The sequence below is a fragment of the Equus caballus genome, chromosome 17 (genome assembly GCF_041296265.1).
Source record: "Equus caballus isolate H_3958 breed thoroughbred chromosome 17, TB-T2T, whole genome shotgun sequence".
Classification (NCBI taxonomy): Eukaryota; Metazoa; Chordata; class Mammalia; order Perissodactyla; family Equidae; genus Equus; species Equus caballus.
The window spans coordinates 96953233-96974849 of record NC_091700.1 but is presented as its reverse complement, the minus strand read 5'-3'; the positions used below and the strand labels follow the sequence as shown (position 1 = coordinate 96974849).

At 36.4% G+C, this 21617-nt stretch overlaps 1 protein-coding gene across 4 annotated transcripts in view; it reads right to left on the bottom strand.

Annotated features, from left to right (window-relative positions):
* Window positions 1-21617, bottom strand: part of MYO16 (myosin XVI) — a 598386-nt gene that overhangs the window by 296458 nt on the left and 280311 nt on the right. For all 4 annotated transcript variants that reach the window (XM_023621818.2, XM_023621819.2, XM_023621821.2 and 1 more), the window contains exons 11-12: window positions 13994-14104; window positions 5318-5383 (exon numbers count right to left, since the gene is read on the bottom strand). In XM_023621818.2, coding sequence (XP_023477586.1) covers window positions 5318-5383; window positions 13994-14104 — 177 coding nt within the window. The remainder of the gene's footprint in view (window positions 1-5317; window positions 5384-13993; window positions 14105-21617) is intronic.

Sequence of the window (21617 nt, the reverse complement as noted above, 5' to 3'; positions counted from 1 at the left end):
ATAGTGTGAATCCTAAGTAATCTTACAAAAGGAACTATCTATGTGAATTATCCCTAATCTGGTACCCAGTATAGAATCCAAACATTATTTTAATTCAACTTCCCCAAACTTCATATGTTCACCTGAACCTGACTTTTCCTCATGAATTTCTTTTTTCTCATTTTCTTTTTTGCTATAGATACCCTTACTCTCCCAGACTCACAAATTCAAACCCTGTGTCTTCAATTGACCTTCTCCTCTCACTTCAGTCCTCAAATAAAATTACTCTATAGATACTTCTTATTGTCTTTTCATAGACTCACTCAATTTCTTCTCTTTCTGCCCACTCCATATTAGGCCCTGATAACCTTCCTCTTGGATTAATTCAGTATATACCTAACTAGTCTTCTTGACTAAATGTGTCTTTTTCTGAAACTGATGGCAGGCGACTTATAAACACTGTTTGTATTTTCTGCAAATAAAATCCAAATTCTCTAATTTAGCTTTATAATCTAGGCCTAAATCAGATTTCATGCATTCAACTTTTTTAACTTCTTGCTCTTATCAAATTGGTCTGTGCATTCCTCTAAATGGTCTTATATGTTTTCATCTCTATAATGTGGCTCCAGACAATTTTCCAAAATACACCCCCTGTCCCCTCTGCAGAGTCTTACTCATTCTTCAAGACTGAAATGCCTTTCTTATCCTGATACAATCTCCTTCACTCTAACCTCCTGACTTGTCAATTAATAGTGTGCCCTCAATCCTGCTATTTCACTGTCCTCAGGTACACGTGAAGTTTGTGATTACTTTTTCGCCATTATTTATGTCGTGTCTCTAGAATGTCTATGCAGTTCTTAAGTACAAGGAGACTCCTACTTAGCATCCCTAAATATTGAGTGCAACATATTGTATTTAATAGACTCAACTAACGTTTGTTAATTTGATGAAGCATTCTTGTTTCTGATTATAAGTTTACTTATTTTCCTAAAGCCTATTCAGAAAGATCTGGCTACTTTTCTATTTTCTCCTTTTCCTCCACCTGTTCATGTTTAAAATGAGTGATGTTACTTGCCTTCAACATAAGTGGGCAGCACCATAATGAACCCTTCCCTTTGGTTATACCTCATTTAGAACTGTCTGCCTCCTGGCCCACTAAGTGCCACTTCTCCTCAGCGCTTGTTAGCATCAGATCAACACTGCTTAGGGCAGTGAGCTATCTAATGGATGGGGCTGCTTGCTGTCATGTGTTTATATTAGTCTCAGAATGAAGTTTGCCACAAAGGCTGTTCTACATCCGTGATTAATGACCTGCTAGAAATAAAAAATGAATATTATGCAAAGGCTTAATATAACTCAGTTAATGGTAACAAAATAAAAGCGAGACACAGATGGTGCATGTGGACTTTTTCTTTTTAACACGAAACACAGCAGTCATTCTCTGAGTCTGTAAAATCTTTATGGATATGAATATGCTCAATGTTCTATCTTCTTCTTTTATTAAACTAATCAACACGGTATGAAACCAAATTATTTGAACAAAATTTATCACTCAAAATAATAAACATACATATAATTATAATCAATAGACACACAAAAGGAAATGAAACTTTCTCTTGTGTGTCCTAGGACGATGAGATAATTTTAACGTGGTTCAGTACATGAGTAGCTGATTTAGAATTACAAGGTACAAATATTGCTACAGAGGATGCCTTCTAATTCAACCTAAAAATTAAGTCCTTGTATCTACTTAACTATAATTTTACGGTTTATTACTGTAGATCAGGAAAGTACAAACTATTTCATTCTGCACAATGGATGTGAATTCCAAAAGCACCAGACACTGTACAATTTCACTATGATGTGTAAAAAGTGGGTAATTTGATTGTTAGTTTTACATCACTGCATATTTTACCTAAATATATTTATTTTCCCCATAAATTCTATGCCAGAGTCAGTTGGAAATGATGGATATAAAGGATGATACACATAATTTATGTGTTGCATTCGCCATTTTGTTTTAATGAACTGTTCTGGCAAAAATCTCAATGCATTATATCTTATTTCTACATTAATAAAGAAATATGTCTCTTAATGTTTCTCTCCTTATCTCTAACACGTATTTCTGAAAGAAGTGCAAATACAACATATTATTTGAAGCCATAAAAGTGCCATACTGTTGACACCCTAAAAACAAACCACAAAATAACAGGTGTTTTCCATTACAAGATACAATTTCATATAGGTAATGCCATACTATAGCAATTTATTGTGTTAAATTTTCCCTAATACATATAATTTGACCTCCAGATCCATAGAAGCATTTAAATAGTAATTATATATGTATATATATATATATATTTTGAGGAAGATTAGCCCTGAGCTAACTACTGCCAGTCCTCCTCTTTTTGCTGAGGAAGCCTGGCCCTGAGCTAACATCCGTGCTCATCTTCCTCTACTTTATATGTGGGACACCTACCATAGCATGGAGTGCCAACTGATGCCATGTCCACACGTGGGATCTGAACCAGTGAACCCCGGGCCGCTGAGAAGCGGAGTGTGTGAACTTAACCACTGTGCCACTGAGCCAGCCCCTATATTTTTATTCAGTTATTTACAACTGACTTTTGCCTCACCATAAGATTCTTGTTAACTCTACCATCCAACGTGACACTGTAATATAAGCCAGGAACAATTCATCAGTAGTTAACTCTAAATAGCATATGTTCCCCCCTCTCTGAAAGATACATATAGAATTAAACAATAAGGGACATAGAATTTCAACCAAGCTTAGATATTGAAGCTAAATGATTGTCTGACACCAATGCAATAAAAATAGGTATGGCCTATTTTATCAGATAGCTATAATGAAGTAACTGGTATCAGACTATCTCACCACGAACAACCATAAAAGCTGGATAAAATACAAATTAAACACCTAATTAGAGGCCTCTGAAAATCACCAAAGCAGCTAGGACTTCGTGGATCAAGGTCTTGGAGAGTGTCAAAGACATCTAACCAAGAAGCTCCTCCCCATACTCTTTCCCACCATACATTGTCACTTTGCTGAGTAAAACTCAGAGGCCTCTTGGAAAATAAATGTAAGTGTCTGAAAAGCTGAGCGGAGATGTTAGCAGGCTCACACTGCTGGGGAGACACAAATTCAAGGTCAAGGCTCCGTAACAGAGGAAAGCCTAGATGGACATCATCCCAGCTTCTCATTTGAGACCTATATGAGGGGCATACCTTATGCACAAGACAAATACAAAGCAAAGGGGCCTTAACTGAGTCAACGTGATCTGCCTACAGTTTATGCACCCACCAGGCGAAAAAAATCAAAACTTCTTTGGAAGAAAATAACACTATCCTAGCTTCTATAGTTTTTTATATAAGAGGTTTGGTATTCAATCAACATTTTCCAGAAATGTCAGTAAATATGTCCACATAATGGAAAACCAATTGACCAAAACGCACATACTAAAAACAGACCCAGATATTAGATATTATCATTAGGCTAGATTAGAATCATTATTTTCTAGTATTAGAGTTATTAGATTGATAATAATAATATTCTTATTAGAGTTATCAGGCACATTTAAAAATAAATCATTACCATATTCAAGAAATTAGGTGGCAAGACAAAGAATTTCACCAAAGAACTAGAATCTCTTAGTATAAAATGGAAATTTTAATATTGAAAAAATAACATAACTGAAATCAGCAATTTAATAGACAGTTTTATCTGCAGAGTCAAAACAACAGAATAGAGAATTAGTAACCTGGTCAGCCAGTATATGCAGACTGCAGATCAAAGAGAAACAAGTGTAGAATATAGAAAAAAATTGTTTATGTTTTCATAGAATTCATACAGCAAAGAAGAAATCACAATAGAAAAGAAAATATCTAAAGAAAGTGTGAAATATCAAAGATGCAGAATTATGTAAAGCTGTGTTTAAAGCAAAATAAAAGGCCTCAAATACTTATTTATAAAAGGAGGACATAAAATCAATGATATAACTATACAACTTAACTATCAAATCAAACTCAAAGAAGGTAGAAAGAAGAAAACAATAAAAATAAAAAGCAGAAATCAATTGTACAGAGAATAAATATACAATAGAAAAAAATAAAAAGTCAAGATTCTTTTCTTTGAAAAGACTAATATAATTAAAAATTCCTAGCAAACTGATTTTAAAAAGTCAGAGAAGGCACAAATTATCAACATATGGAATAGAAAGAAATCACTCAAAATTACACAAACATTAAAAAGATAAATAGCATTATGAATAATTTTATGCCAAAATCTTTTGAAAATTAAATATAATGAAGAGAATTCTTGAAAAACACAACTATTAAAAACTGACAAAAGAAGAAATAAAAAATATGACCAGTCCTAGATGTCAAAAAATTAAATCCAGAATTTAAATATTTTCCAATTCCTTTTATGGGTCCAGCATAATTTTGATATTAAAAACTAAAAAAGGGGCTGGCCCCACGGTGTAGTGATTAAGTTCACTGCGCTCTGCTTTGGCATCCCAGGTTCACGCGTTCAGATCCCAGGTGCAGACTTACACCTCCCATCAGCCATGCTGTGGTGGGGACCCACATACAAAATAGAGGAAGACTGGCACAGATATTAGCTCAGGGACAATCTTCCTCAAGCCAAAAGAGGAAGATTGGCAGCAGATGTTAGCTCAGGGTGAGTCTTCCTCAAGCAAAAAAAAAAAGAGGAAGATTGGCAGCAGATATTAGCTCAGGGCGAATCTTTCCCAGCAGAAAAACAAAAAACAAAAAACCCCACAAAGAAAAGTACAAGAAAGAAAAATTATTCAGTTGCCTGAAATAATTTTTCCAAAAGCAATTTCTCTTTTAATTTTGACAGTCTCATAATTAAAACTGGCAAGTTATTTGGGAAAATGTATAAATTCCATATTATCCTTTCTTATTCCCATTGCTTTAACATCACAGAACTTCTCCATAAGAGATCATGATGTTCAAACAAGGACTCTAAACCAACTGATCTTGAATTACTCAAGAATGCATGGAAAACACTGCAATATATTACTTAATTTTAGAAGTCTGTCTAAGTGACTACAATTACAGAGCAAGTACATATTATAAGTGCAAAGGAACCTCCTGATGAAATAACTTTCCTTTTCAGTGCTGCCTCAAGACAAATCTGAGTCATTATTACACAAAATCCAGTTAGAATTTCCTGAAAAGTTTGACCTTACCTTTTGTTTTGTTTTTTCTTCTTAGTCAATCATTTGATACAAATAAGTATGTCTGGTGAGTGTTACTGTACATTATTAAGCAGTATTTTAAATTTTATACTCACCATAGTGGAATAAATTGGAAGCTCTTTGAATGGGTTAACAAGCAAGAGGATATCCCCAATAAAAGTCTGTTAAAAGAAAAGGATATCAATAGTTATTGAACCATATAGATAGCACTTTTAAAATTAAAAATCACTGTGAAAATAGAGAGAATAAGTAAAAACCATACTTTAGTATTTTGATAATTGTTTTAAAAGCTTGTTAACAAAGAAATAGAAGAGTCAATGTCAAATAAAATAAAACCAATAGGCTTGTTCCATTGAACACATAACAAGCGAAATGATTGCATTCTAAGAATCTATCTTAAAGGGGTATTGTGAGAACCAGTCTGAATATAAAATACAAAATTAAAATACATGGGAAAATATACTGGAGGAAGTAAATAGGGTAATGAGTTCTATGTTGCTACAGAATAATAATAAAATGCATAACTGAAAAGTTAATTAAGCACAGTGAGCAAACAAGGATACTGTTTTAATTAAAAAATGACCAGAAATGAGATACAAAAGCACAAAGAACAGATGGAACAAATAGATATCAAATAATAAAATGATAGATTTAAACCCAACTACATCCAATGTAAAGCCACTAGATACTCTAATTAAAACACAAAGATTATGAACTGGATTAAAATACTAACTATGTGCTGCTTTAAAGAGAAAAACTTTAAATATGAAGACTAATAAAATTTAAAAGTTAAAAAATGAAGCAAGATATACGTGCAAACAATAATAGCAAAAAAGTTAGTTTAGCGATACTCAATTCATAGAAAATATACTTTAAGCTAAGAAGCAATACCAGTCACAAAAAGGACAAAACAATCAGGAAGATCCAGCAATTCTAAATTTTATGAAACTAAAATCTATCACAAAATGTATGGGAAAAAAAACACAGCTGTTCAGGAGAAAAGGATGAATTCACAATGATAGTGAGAAATTTTTAACAATTTTTTCTTAGTAACTCATGAAATAAGCAGATGATATTTTGAAATAAATAATTACCAAGTTGACCAATTTATTTATACAGAACATTGTTACCAACAACTGCAGAATGTACATTCTTTGAAATTGAACACAGGCTAGTTTCACTATGTTTAAAGGATTTGAGTCACAGAGAATATATTCTCTGATCATGGTAGAATTAAAATAGAAATAAATAATGGATACATAGAAAATCACCTAATGTTTGGAACTCATGCATCTGCAAATAACTTAGGAGCCAAAGAAGGAATCATAATGCAAACGAGAAAATATTTTGATTACACCATATCATAATTTGTGAGATGCAACTAAAGCTATACGTGGTATGAAAATTATCAGCTGAAATGCATGTTAGAAAAGAATAAAGGCTAATAGTTAATGATCTAAGTATCCATTTCAAGGAGCTCATCAAAATATATCAAATTATGCACAAAAAATAATCAATATAAGAGCAGAAACTAATGGAATATAAAACAAAAGCTAAAAGGTGATCTTTTGAAAAATCTAATAAGATAGAGCATAACGTAACAAAACTGACTGAAGAAACAAGAGGAAAGGCAACACTACCAATATCAGAACTATGACACCACTACAGATCTTACAGACATGAAACAGGGAAGAGGATATTAGCAATCATATTGCTATTGAAACAGCTGAAGAGGATATTAGCCACTAAGTTTGGATATTGAGATAGGTGGACAACAATCCACCATCTCACTAAAACCCAATAAGAAACACAATTAGAAACAGAAAATCTAACTAGGTTTTCTCTGTAAAAGAAATTGAATCCATGTCTAAAGACCTTTCCACAAAGAAAACTTTGACTTATTCTTCCCAATGTTGACATACAAAATAAACAAATGTTATACAAATTATTCCAGAAAATAACAGAAAAGGGAACACTGTTTCATTTTAAGAGGGCTGCATAAACTTGATATTAAAGACATAACTAGTATATTTAAAGAAAGGAAAATTACAAGCTGTTCTCTCTCATTAAAATACATGCAAAAATTCTGAGCAAAATATTGACAAACTGAATACAGCAATGCATTCAACAGATAATACGTTTCAACCAAATAAGCTTTATTCTAGTACTGTAAGCTTGGCTTCATTTTAGAAGATCAACTCTTGAAATTTACAATACTAAGAAGTAAAACAAAAGTCATATGAGCATCTCAATAAATGCCAAAAAAATTGAATAGCATTCAATGTCCATTCGTTATTAAAAATAATAATTTTGAAAAATAGTAATATAATAGAACTTCCTTAATCTAATAAAAAGTAATTCTACCTGTGGCATAGCTACTGCAAACAACTTGCTTAATGATAAAACATTGAAAGCTTTTGCTGGGATTGGAAATGAGACAAGGAAGCTTATTACTGTCACTTCTAGTCATTTGTTTATTGACAGTCCTATCCCATGAAATGATGCATGAAAAAAAGTAAAGAAGTTACCAATTTAAAAGAGAAAAATAAAAAAGTTATTATTTGCAGTATATGGCAACATATGCAGAAAATCCACAAGAATCTCCATCTAAATTAATATTCACATATGAATTTAGCAGGTTTGATGGATAAAAGGTAAATATAAAAAATCAAAATTGTCTCTCTCTATATTAGCCACAATTAGAAAATGAAATTTGCTTGCTATTTTCAACAAGAAAATAACATTTATTATAGTACCAAAACTTGAAAAATGCCTAGAGATAGACCTAATACAAACGGACAAGACTTCTACACCAAAAATTTAAGAATGTTTCAGAGAAATTAAAGATGACCAAAGGAGGGTTATAACATTCCATGAAAGGGAAAATCACTTGTTGTAAAAATTTTAATGATTCCCAACTAATCAATATATTCAGTGCAATAACAAATGAAAATTCAATCAAAATTGATAAATTGTCTTTAAAATATATATGGATCTCCAAGAGTCATGATTGGCCAAGACATCTTGAAGAACAGTCAGAAGTCTTTCTATATATCAAAATTTATTTTATAGCTTTTATAATTAATATATTTTGGTGTTGGTTTACAGACAGACAAGCAAATTCATACAATAGAAGACAGATTCTAGAGATAGACTCACTCCCCGTGGCCACCTGATTTATGACAAAGGAACCACTGCAATGCAGTGGGGCAGCCATGTGGGAAAAACATTAATCTTGGCTGTCCTCTTTAACCATCATAAAATCATTTCCACACTAGTAGTGTGCCTTAAAGGTTAAAGTTAAAACAACCAAACTGCAGGAAGAAAATATAGGAAAATACTTTCATGACTGAGGCCAAAATTTCTTAAGCAGAACACAAAAAGCACTAATGCTAAAGAACTTTGTAAAAATTACAAACTTCCATTCATCTAAAGACACTACGAGAAGTCTAAATTGCAAACCACAAACTGGGAAAAAAGGCTTCCAGTATGTACATCTGACAAAGAAACAATATCTTGAATATATAAAAAGCCCCATATGACAAGAAGAAAAAGTAAAACAACCCATTTATTTTTAAATGGCTACATAATTGAACTGGCACTTCACAAAATAAGATAATCAAATGAGCAACAAACAAATATTGGTCAACATCATTAGTTACCAGAGAAATTTAAGTTAATAGCTTAATGAGATACCATTGCACAACTCTCAGAAGGGCTAGAATTTGAAAAAAAATTAATACAAAAAATAATACTGATCATACTACATGCATAAGACTGTTTATAGCAGCATTATTCTTAATAACCAAAAGGTGGAAACAACTCAAAGGTTCCTCAATTGTAGATTAAATAAATAAATTAGGATATATTCCTATAGCAGCTTATCATACAGGAATAAAAATGGATAACTTCCACTATAAACCATAGCACAGATGAGTATCAGAAATATGATGATGAGTCAAAGATGACAGACGCTACAGAGAACGCTCTGGATGGTTCCTTTTATACAAAGTGAGAAACATACAACACTAACCTGTAAATGTATGTGCCATAATCTTTTGTAATGATGAGAGTAAATTGGGGAAGGGGCTTCTTATAATCCATTTCTTTATGAAGCTGCTGGTTACATAGGTGTGTTCACAAAATAAAAATTAATGAAGTCATACACTGAGTTGTGCATTATTCTCTTCATATGTTGTAATTCAATACAACATTTACTCAAAAGAAAGATTGGCCGGGATTTTACAGCCGAGTAAAGGAGAAAAGAAATAGGGGTTGTCCAGCTGGTATAGTGGTTAAATTCACCAGCCATGCTTCCATGGCCTGGGGTTCGTTGGTCCGGATGCTGGGCGCGGACCGAGGCACCACTTATCAAGCCCTGCTGTGGCAGGAGTTCCACGTATAAAGTAGAGGAAGATGGGCACAGATGTTAGCTCAGGGCCAGTCTTCCTCAGCAAAAAGTGGATGATTGGCGGTGGTTGTTAGCTCAGGGCTAATCTCCCCCCCCCCCCAAAAAAAGTGAAATAATTGAACCAAAGAAGGATCTTATTAGTGATGCATCTGAAAATTATTGTTAAGTTCCAGAGAAGAAAAATAAGATTAGAAAGTAGATTGAGGGAGAATTAAGAAATCTGCTAATTAAAGAAGATGAAAAACTTTAAAATCAAATAAAAAAATCTCTAAATTGCATTTTTCCACTGAGATATAGTTTTTATATTGGCTTAATTATTGCAGGAATTTGAGACTGTTCTTGAAAACACATTTTGTAACAAACGAAAAATAGTTTACAGGGCCGGGCCCGGTGGCACAGCGGTTAAGTGCGCATGTTCTGCTTCTCGGCGGCCCGGGGTTTGCCATGCTGTGGGAGGCGTCCCACATGTAAAGTAGAGGAAGATGGGCATGGATGTTAGCTCAGAGCCAGGCTTCCTCAGCAAAAAGAGAAGGACTGGCAGTAGTTAGCTCAGGGCTAATCTTCCTCAAAAAAAAAAAAAAAAGTTTATAAAGATGTGATTTGAATGTTAATGAGAGCCATAAAGCATAACTTTACATAGGTTTATGCCATATTCTGAAGACAGCATTTTGATGAAATAGAGCATTTTAAATGTACCGCAAAGAAAGAATTTTTTTTTTAAAGATTTTATTTTCCCTTTTTCTCCCAAAGCGCCCTGGCACAGGGTTGTGTATTTTTAGTCGCAGGTCCTTCTAGTTGTGGCACGTGGGACACCGCCTCAACATGGCCTGATGAGCAGTGCCATGTCCGCGCCCAGGATCTGAACCAGTGAAACCCTGGGCCGCCAAAGCGGAGCACACAAACTTAACTACTTGGCCACGGGGCCGGCCCAAGAATTTTTTAAACTGTAGAAACCTAGAGACTTCCTTCAGCTCATCGTTCTAACACACTACTTGTTTTTCAATAGCTTACACATGTTAAATACTCAAAAGGGTCTCCTAGATGGAGCGGATGATAGGAGCGGTGGAGCAGGTATGGCACAGCATATTGCAGATGAGGCTTAGAGAACTAGGCTGGGCGGCAGTATTAGCTTGGGAAGAATGTGTCCATCTACCTAATTTCAAATAGTCTTGAAGTGAGAGAGACTTCAACTTCTGACGCCAGCTTGTCAGCCTTTACCTCTTAAAATGCTCTTAAAAGAAGACCTGCTGGATCCAACCGGGTCACCTTGCGGGGAATATTAAGTTATTAAGTGGCTGAAATGAGCCAGGCTCCATGTATGATTAATTAGATATTATGGGAGCTCCTGTGTTTATTTGGTGGGTTTTTTTCTCGATGAGTCTCAAGTTCTACTAGTGTTTGTAGAGGGAATATTGCCTACATGCTTATCGGCCATCTGTGAAGAGATCTGACGGCACATTCTATTCTCTCTGTTACTGTGGACAATAATTATTCAGGGAATGCAATGCCTTTATTCTGTGCATTTCCTAGCAAGCGGATGTCTCATCACCCGCAATTCATTTTCTGTTTGAGGTTTGGGAACTTCCTACTGCTCAGACTGTATGGAAACACCTCAACCTGATGTCCAAATGGAATGCTGTACACTTAGTTAAAAGAGCAACTCACAGATTGTTTTGAAAGATCATCTTATAGAACAAATGAGACTATAGCAAAAAGAGATGACAATCCCGGCTAAAATATTAATTCAGCTGAAATATTTCGTCTTGGCTTCGATGGACCCGGGGCACAGCAGTGGATGTTGTATTCCGTGTATAAGTTGAAGGTACGGCTGATGAGATTTGTACTAAAATCAGATGTGGGTATGGAAGGAAAACAAGCATCAATACTCTTACCAAGCACCTTGGCCTGAAAACTGGGAGAATGGGGTTGCCATTAACCAGGATGGGAAATGCATGAAAGGAGCATGTTGGGAGGGTGGGTGTCCAGATCAGATGATCAGACTGGAATATTTTAATTTGTATTTGTGGGGACGGAACATTTGCTTTCATTTCCGAATTATCATGCACTGATACTTTTGTAAAATGCAATAAAAACGAAACTGAAAAAAGACAAATACATACAAAATGCAAGCCCTGATTCTTATTATAATCAACAGACAGAAATTAAATCTTCAAATTGCTATAAGAGTTCCTAACGCTCACTCTCATTACAGACTGTAATAAATGTTCATATATCCAATGGTCCACAGAATATACTTAAGAAGCACTTATTATTATTCAATCAATAATGTTTAAATTGCTTGCCTATCCATTAGACATGAATTCAAATGCCATAACTTAGAGCACTCATCACAAAATTGATCCTAAACAATTTAGCTCTTCAATATTTCAGGTATAGAGGAAAGGAAAATCATGTCTCACACAGTGGCAAACTTATATTTTACATGAACTTTAGCAAAGTAGGGAATATTAAATCTGATTATCCAGACAGAGAGAGAAACCTAGTAGCAGAGTATCTATGAAGATGATCCACTGTGTCGAGGGGTTAGAGCCACGACTCCGATAAACAGGCAGGAAGTATTTATCATTTAAGACTAGAAAGTGCTTGGCCAGGCCTCGTGGTGAGCAAAACCAGCACGGCTGCTATTCTCTCTGAGCTCAGAGTCTAGCTCCGGAGCCAGACATTAATCAAATCATCAATGAGGCACACAATCACAAGCGATGGGAAAGACTGTCCAAAGTGACTTAACCTGGAAGGTCTGGGAAGGTTTATTTAAGGACTGAAGAACTTTTGAGTGGGAATTTATAAAACTAAGTATTTCATGGGGGATAGAAAGAGAACTTTAGGAGAAAGGAAAACAGTCCAAGGAAGTCCCTGACGCAGGAAGGAGGGCATGATCAGCGGCTAAGAGTCACGGATAGAGTTTGGGGCCAGATGGTGAATAAGAATTGTGGTCAACTCATGAAAAATGAGAAGGTGTAGGAAAGTTTTAAGACCGGGAGTTTCAAGATTACATTTGTTCTTTACAAAAATTACTCTAGTTCAGTGTGAGATCAGATTGAAAGGGAATGAAGTTTCCTCTAGAAAGTGAGAAGGCTGTTGGAGAAGGGATGATGCTGGCTTTGATGAGGATGGTGGCCAGAGAGATGAAGAGAGGTAGATTAAACGGATATTTGGGAGACAAAGTCATTTAAAAAGCATGAAGGAAATAAAGGGATTCAAAAATATTCAAGCAGTCGTATTCTGATAATATAATTAAGAAGTTAAAAAGAAGAATCAACACAGTGCTGGGAAAGGCCAGAGAGCGGAATAAAAACAGTACACAAGTAACAGGGTGGTAACAGAGACCCAGGTAATCAGGGATCCCCACTTTATGTCCATGACTCAATTCCATTAATTTTGATAGAACTATTTAATTTTAAGTGTATTTATAGTGGCAGGCAATTTATCCAAGTATTAAGATGTTGCATTGAATTTTCATAGGCTAATCAGCACCTGACAATTTATTACTTGTAAGGAAATCTCAGATTTCACATTGACGTGGAAATTACTTAATCACCTTCTCAGTAGACTAGGGAAAAAAACGTTATCAAAAAGGGATAGCAGACGTGCATAATCAGATTTCTCTACAGACGTTCTGATTGAATTGCTCAGAGTTGACTATAACAAAATCAGTGAGAGAGAGCAACAGAGACAGAGACAGAGAGGGGGAGACAGAGAGAGAGACAGACAGGGGGAGAGAGAGAGAGAGATTGAGATTATAGGATGTCTAAATTGCTATGAGTATTGGAAGAAATAACACATATAAACCAGGATAGAACCACAACAAATCGATTCTCCATGCTGTTTGTCATCTGTCATATATTTGTATCCTATTATCAGAGATGTGTGTAAATCATTTACTTTACAAAGATATTTCTTGAAAATTTAGAGGAACAATAGTTTCCTATTCACGCAAATAGAGAGGCAGTCCATGCGTAGTCAATTTTTCCTCTTTAGCTTCCTTTTCCAGATCTAACAGGCTAAGCTAAAGTAGATGAAACAAACAGCATTTTTATAAGTGATTTATAAGTGGATCCCGCTGGATCCAGCAAGATCTTCCACCACAATCATGGCAACAGGAAAGCTGTCTACCCCCAAAGTATTAACTTTGACTTAACAACTTTGAAATGTGGATCTTTGCTGAATTTGCCTTATAACTGGACCAGAACAATGAACCTGAACTCTGAGAAATCCACCTTAAGCCATCAGCGTGAGCAGAAGCAACAATAGCCCTTTACCTGTAATATCAGCACGACTGGAGGGTGAAAATACGCAACAAGACAAAAGCAGCGCCAAAGGCAATTTCAAGGGCACTTACGTATATCTGATTGTTCCCAAAGCGCTTCTGAATTTCATAAAGCAGGCTGCCATCGTTGAGCTCACTGAGCGTTGCTAGGTCATCATTTGGAGCGGGAGGCATTAGCTTGACCTGGGAAAAAATACATAAGATCAATTCTAATTGCTTTCCAATCAACTTTCTTCACAGTTGGATATTCCATTTTCAATTACATGTCAAAGTTTAAAGACCATCTGAGTTCGAAACGGTTATTATAAGATGAAATGGTTCATGTCGAAGGAACAAAAAATTCAACTGCCCCAGAGAAACATATTCAGAGGAGAATTTCTGTTCTATACCCAGAAGCGTGCACGCACACTCACACATGCACTTACACAGACACAGCCTGAATGTCGCCTTACCTCTCTCAAAGTCAATAAGTCTGTCAAAATTATTTCAGCATGTTGACTCTTGCAAGTCCCTACTTATAATTTAGACAGCTCTGAACTGAACTGAGGCCTCCGGGAGACAGGCAGCTGAAAATCTCATGTATTTGCAGTGTTCCCCAAGCTAAAGCAAACTTCTCCTGTTCTCACGTTCCTGTTGTTCGCACGGCAGGCAAGCAGTCTGCCTGGAATTCAGTTTCTGCACACATGGAGGAGGAGGCTGCATTTTAAGAGTAGACACTAGAATTTTGGGTTGTGATTATTATTCTGCTCTACATTACTCTTAAGATTAAAGTAGCTGTGAGATTAAGATAACTCTGTCATAAAGAAAAAATGCTTTCCTATTCAATTTAACATAGAGTGACACAGGCTAAAAACTGGGCAACGTTTAAAACAAAAAAACCCATCAATCTATCATTTACAAGTTAGAAATGGGCATTGTTTAATGCAATATACGTAAGATATACTCTGAAAAGTAGATATTTAATAAACCAGGACAGCTTTGGTTTTCTCATGTCAAACACAGAGGAGCAAAAGAACAAGAATATTCTTATCAATGTTTCTGTGAGTCCAGATGCCCATAAAGCATTTTCAGTAACAGTAAGTTAATGTGTATTATTTGCATTTGTGACTGTATCCTATATTTGTATTTCCCTTTTATATTTGTATTTGCATTATATATTGTATTATTGTATGTTCCATTGCTAAATAATTTGAACTTAAATATTACTGTTTGCCAGCTAAATGTTTATGGAGTGAAAAATATTACACATTTCTAAAACAAGTAAATTTAAGACTATTTCTCTGACATTAGTAAATAGTTCACAAAATGTAATCTTTCTCATGAGTTCATAAATTCAGGTCATTGTTTTCCCAGACTGTTTCTAATCCTAATGCATTGATAATAGAAACTCAAATTCTTTACTGAGAATCTCAAACAGTCAGAAGGGGTCTGTTACGTCTTCCAGTTGGACAGCTGTAATGGCAGTGGGCTCTCTGGCATTGGATACGCAACCATTTGTATAAGTGGGAAACACACTATTCCAATAGCAACACATTTATTTATTAAAAAAATAATTTGTAAAATACTCCAGACCTCAGAAACGTCAAGAACAAGCCTCTTCCCTCCACCCAACATGCACACATTCAGCCAACACCTTGAGTTTATTATTTTCTGTTTTTGCAGCATTTAAAAGAAACGTTTCAAAATAAATTTCAGAATTAATATACAAAGAACATATAACATAGTTTGATTAAAATCAGTCATTTAACTTTGGGTTAGAGGCATAGCTTTACAGCTTTGATACTGTCAGAAACATTCACCTAAATAATTTAAGAGTGGTATCCAAAAACTAGAACTTGTTGCTGATAAAAATAGAAGTCATAATGTTCCAGCTCTCCTAATATTTTCTGGGTTGTCAAAATCAGTTTGGGGATTATGCTATGTCAGTTTTTTAATGTTATACACTTGGTTCCACCTTGTAGAGTCTCATAGGCCCCGAGTGCTGAGAGGCTGACCACTGTCAGTGAGGACCGCCCAGCCCCTCGCTGAAGCTCCCTGCAGGCTTCTTGACCAGGAAGTTTCTCATTCTGCGTTTTGCATCAGTCATGCTAACTCGGGTAAAAATCTTTCACAGTGATTTGAGCTTCCCCTCTCTGAATAAGGGGAAATTCAAACTTATCTAAATCTAAGACATCAGTTACTTGTATTCACTTGGGTGAACAGTGTTTAGATCCAGTGGTATCTCTTTCTCTCTGAGACCTTGAACGTTTTTCTTTCTTAACTTAAGTCAATTTCAGTTCTCTTACAAAATAGGGTAAATAAGAGTATGTCTTCATAGAGGGGTGTGAGAATTAAACTCCCGTGGAGGGCCTGGCACGGTGCGTGCCCTGCGGATGAGTGTGCAGTAACAGGGTGCATTGTTACGCAGTTAGTCAAAAACCTAGAAAGGGCCGTGGACACCAATGGCAAAGTCTCTGGCAGCTCCCTGAGGTTGCCTTTGGAGGAGGGAGGAAGTGGACAGCTGTAGAGGGCTCTGGGCCTGTCTCTGCTGCCCTCAGCAAAGATGCTCATCTTCCATCTGCTTTAGGAATTGGAGTTCTCTTTCCTCTATTTCTTTTGGGGGAGCGATCTGCTGCTACATAATAATTTTTAAAAGTTTAAATTCATTGATATAGTCCAACATCCTTAATTAGTAGATTCAGAACTTGAGGACCAGAGAGGCCAGGTGATTTCCCAGGGATCACACAGCTAATAAGTCAGAAGTGGAAGCGGGGAAAATAACCATTAGGTAACAGTGGAGAAATTCTAACAGATAATGAATAAACCTGATAACATATGTTCAATAATTTGCCTTTCCTTCTTGCTCACCTACCCTATACCAGCATTATGCTAGTGGTTTAGTACAAAGAGGGAAAAAAGATGTGGTATTTTACCTCAGAGTGTTTACAGTCTACTGAGGGAGAAGTAAGGACATAAAGAAGACATTACAGTTACAAAAAGTGCCACGCGGGCAAAACCAGGATGCTCCGAAACGAGAAAACTTGAACTTTTGATGGGATGGTCTAAGTCCTCCTTGAGGGAGTCATACTAAAGCCGACATTGGAAATAATTTTAAAAGGCCACCCTTTGGGATGTGGGAGCAGATGGTACAGGCCCCAAGGTCAGAAGGAGGTGGGTGTGGGGAGGCAGTGGATGTCGGCTCCCGAGGCCGGCGGGTGGAGGAAACGGCAGCAGATGGTGGGGGAGGAGCAGGTGAAGCTTGCCGGCCACACGAGGCTCTGCCGAATTCCAAGGAGCGTGGAAAGTCAGCGAAGGGCTGAAGCCAAGGGCTGACAGGAGCCGCCTCACACTGAGAACATGGTGCCCTGCAGCTTGTGGAGCGAAAGGTCGAAGTGCTGAGACCAGCTGACGAGCTCCAAGTGCTGGCGGCCCATCGGGGACTGGGAAGAGAAGGGGTGGATTGGCCGCAGATTTACTTAAGACAAAGAGGGGCCACCAGATTCAACTGTGGCTACTGAATTACGTTTGATTGATCACTTAGGACTGATTTGGACAAAATCGAAGGTTTACTTATAATGATGGACAATTTTCCTATATTCCAGGATCACACTTGTATGTTTGCCTTTAGATATAAAATATTTAGAAGGTAAGTGCAAGTGGGTTAATCTGTGTTTTCCAGAAATGAAAAGACTACTGGCAAAAGTTTTCATAGAGATGCATAAAAGGGAACTTTCATTATCAATTTAGGGATGGATACAAATATATTTTCTTTCTAACGTCTTTGCAAGCATTTCCTGAAAGTACACAAACTTCTAATTACACATACACTCAGATATGCACCCCAGAAAACTAATATGTATGTATGTATGTGTATATACATATATATACACAAAGATTAATACATGTATATACCTATTCATGAATATACAATATATGATATCAATCAATATGATTGCAATAACTTTGAATAATGCAAATATAAGACAGAAGTGTCCAGCAACTTAGCATACATATTTAACTCCCAAAGCAATCAGAAAAAGGAGAAAAATAAAGAGCAAAATTTTTTTCTTCAGAAGCAATGATTTTCACTAAGATAGTATTCTTCTTATAACCACAACTCTAAGGAGCTCAAAGCAAGTTTCTGTGTACATAGTTAGGAAAGGCATGAACTGCACTAACAGAAGTCCTGCATTTGCTCCAAGAAGCTGAAGGAGCCACTGCAGACATCTCCTCAGTATTCCTGAGGATTTTCATCTACAGTGGCACAGCTGTCACATGGGTTAGAAAAAATACTAGGCTGACAGTAAAAATGTGAAAACTCCCTAGCCTGTTTGTGGGAATGAAACATGACAAATACAGTGTTCGAGTAGACAAAAGCAAGAATTCTTTGCATTTATCACCAAGATTCCAAAATGATCAGGAGGAAAGCTTTGATAATTGATCCTAAGCAAGGTTATTCAAGGCACACATTCTTTATACAGATTTCAAAACATTGTGACAGCTGATAACAAGTAGGAAAAAAATAAGAAAACATGTCTGTGAATATTTTTATGCTATAATTGTTGGCTCGATAGTGTATACTACCAATGTCTATCAAGCAGTTAGAAAAATAGTTAGAACAGAGATGGGATAAAGATGTAAAAAACATTAACATCCTCTCTAGGATTGGCCATTATGGTTCTTATGAAGATATATAAATATCCATACATATCTATATGTATTTCTAAAAGGAGATCTCTAGAACACAAAACAGACATAATTCAGGATAGAAAGTCAGGAAGAACTTAGGAGAAATACTTTGAGAAATGTTTCACAGTCCAAAGGGAATTTAAGTTTTGGAAATATTCTGAATCCTCTGATTCCTTGTCTCTACTTTTCGGCACTGCTTTGAGTGCTGTTTGCTTTACTGTGTCGTTTTGTCTGTTTGTGGTGTTTCTCCCTGGGGGATTAGTGATATACGTCCAAGGACTGAAAGTTTAGTGAGCAAACGACATGGTCTGACAAACAGAATAAGAGCAACAACATCTTGGGGAAAGGCAGTTATGGAGGAAAGAACTGAGTAAGAGGGAACTAGAAAAAACATGACGTTACTGGGATGGTCATCGCAAACAAAGGGGTGATAATCTGCCACTTTACTAAGCTTTCCCAAGTTTGAGCCTATCACCACGGCAGGGTAGCAGTTTCAATGTTTTTCTCTGCTTTTTTTATTCTGTCAGATGTTTCTGAGATAGTGAAATTTATTGAGTGCGTTCCCTCACTCTTCCTTTTTCAGCTGAGGATCGAAGTTTTTGTGGACGTGGATGTTGGCATATCTGTGGACCACAGGAGGAGAATTCTTGCCCGTCTCCAAAACCCCTATCTTACACATGCAGCTATGGAATGCCAACTTTCCCTCCTATTTCTAGAACTGTCACAAGTCATCAGGGCTCTTGAAAATGAACCAGGAGCTCACTGTGGTGTCCCGAAAAGCACTGGATACAGAGGAGAAGAGACACTTGTGATTCTAAGCAATTTGCTTAACTTTCCCTGAGTTTAAGTTTGGTCAGTTTAAAACTCAACTTGAAACTTGAGTGTAAGTTAGGTACTGAAAGTGGATAATAACTTGCTTACAGTGGTATTTTGAGGATCAGATAATGCAGATGAAGCATTTTTAAGCTTTGAAATGTTAACCAATATACAGTACTATTTTGTATTATCTTCTAAAATAATCTATATTTTCACTGATGAAAAAAATAAACCTGGGTAAGTGTTGACTAGAATTACTTGACTTAGGAAGAGATAAATTTAGTGAAAAGAGGACTTGACCCCTTTAGGAAAATCTAATATACAGTCAGTCCATATAAATAATAACAATAAAATTATTAGATATATCTTATTGAGTTTTTATTCTGTTCTTGGTAATTATACCATCAGTTCATAGCCTTAATCTGTCATCTTTTTTTTTTTTTTTTGAGGAAGATTGGCCCTGAGCTAATATCCATGCCCATCTTCCTCTACTTTATATGTGGGACGCCTGCCACAGCATGGTTTGACAAGCAGTGCGTAGGTCCGTATCTAGGATCTGAACTGGCGAACCTTCAGCCGCCAAAGCGGAACGTACGAACTTAACCGCTGCGGCACCAGGCCAGCCCCTTTTGTCATCCTCATAACAAACACATGAGGTCAGTAATATGTGCCCATTTCACAGATGGGGCTTAGTGAGGTTAAGGAATGTCCAGAGTCATAGAGCTCCTGCAGCTGACCTGAACCAGAGCGAATCTTTATGACTGCATCATTCTTTCTCTTTATTCCCAGGCTAACATGCCTTCACCAAATGGAATAAAAAGTTGACCTGAATTGCAAGCTTGAACTAAATTTAAACAAATATATTCTGAAAGGAGAGAAAAGAGAGAAGAAGGGAGAGGGAAGTAGTTAAGAAGGGAGGAAACTAGTTAGAGACTGGAAGAAGAGGCCAGGGCAGGGAGTGGAGGAAGCGGAGGGAAAAGAGGACACAAGGGGAGAGAAGGAAGAATGTCTGGCATATTTCTCATAAACTTAGGAAAAATTCTACATTTTCAGAGGTGTTATAAAAGCGAATGTTAATTTTCATGATTATCAGAACCAAAAAAAGTTTAAATCGAGCCTTGAATATTCATTTAAACAGTTACCATTTGATGAGACCTATATTTCACAAAAATCTGAGAGGGGAGATGCTGTGCTTTTTGTTTCAATTTTTAAAAAATGTTCCACGTTATGGATTTCTCTTTAAAATGTCAATCAGAACTTTATTGCTTTGACAAGCCTTTTCTAAAGCCCTCCTATGAAACTCGAATGTATAATCCGGTCCGTGGACGGTGCTAGTCCTCCTCTGGGAGAATCACCTATGCAGCTCACAGCCAAGAACGCAGGATAGTGTGGTGCCTACAGTGGGAGATACGGGTGAGCAGGATATAGACAATAACCGAACACTATATACATAATATATGAACATAAAACCTGAATAATAGCTGTTCCCTCTCTAAGACCAAAGAAATAGAACATGATTCTAAGTGCTTTCAACGTCTAGGATACAATTTATAAAGAACTTAAATTAAAAACAGAACAGTCATTCTATAAGGATTACACTTGAAATTATGTTGTGAATGTTCTCTCACCTTTTTTAAGGTATTATTTTCTTAGAGCAGTTTTAGATTCACAGCAAAATTGAGAGGAAGGTACAGAGCTTTCCCATACACCCCTGGTCCTACAGAAGCACAGCCTCCCCCATTGTCAGCATCTCCCATCAGAGTGGTACATTTGTTACAATCGATGAACCTGCATTGACACATCATAATCACCCAGAGTCCACAGTTTACATGAGGGTTCACTCTTGGTGTTGCACATTCTATGGGTTTGGACAAATGTATAATGACATGTATCCATCATTATAATATCATACAGAGTAGTTTCACTGCCCTAAAAATCCTCTATGCTCCACCTATTCATGCTTTCCACCACCAACCACTTGGCAACCACTGACATTTTTACTGTCTCCATAGTTTTGCCTTTTCCAGAATGTCACATAGCTGGTCATACTGTATGGAGCCATTTCAGATAGGCTTCTTTCACTGAGTAATATGCATTTAAGGTTATAGAAGGTTCATAAGACCCTTAAACTTTGCCCTAAATTTTACCCAACATTCAATTTGCCTACTGCTATAGACTGAATTGTGTCCCCCTAAATTCATAACGTTCAGGC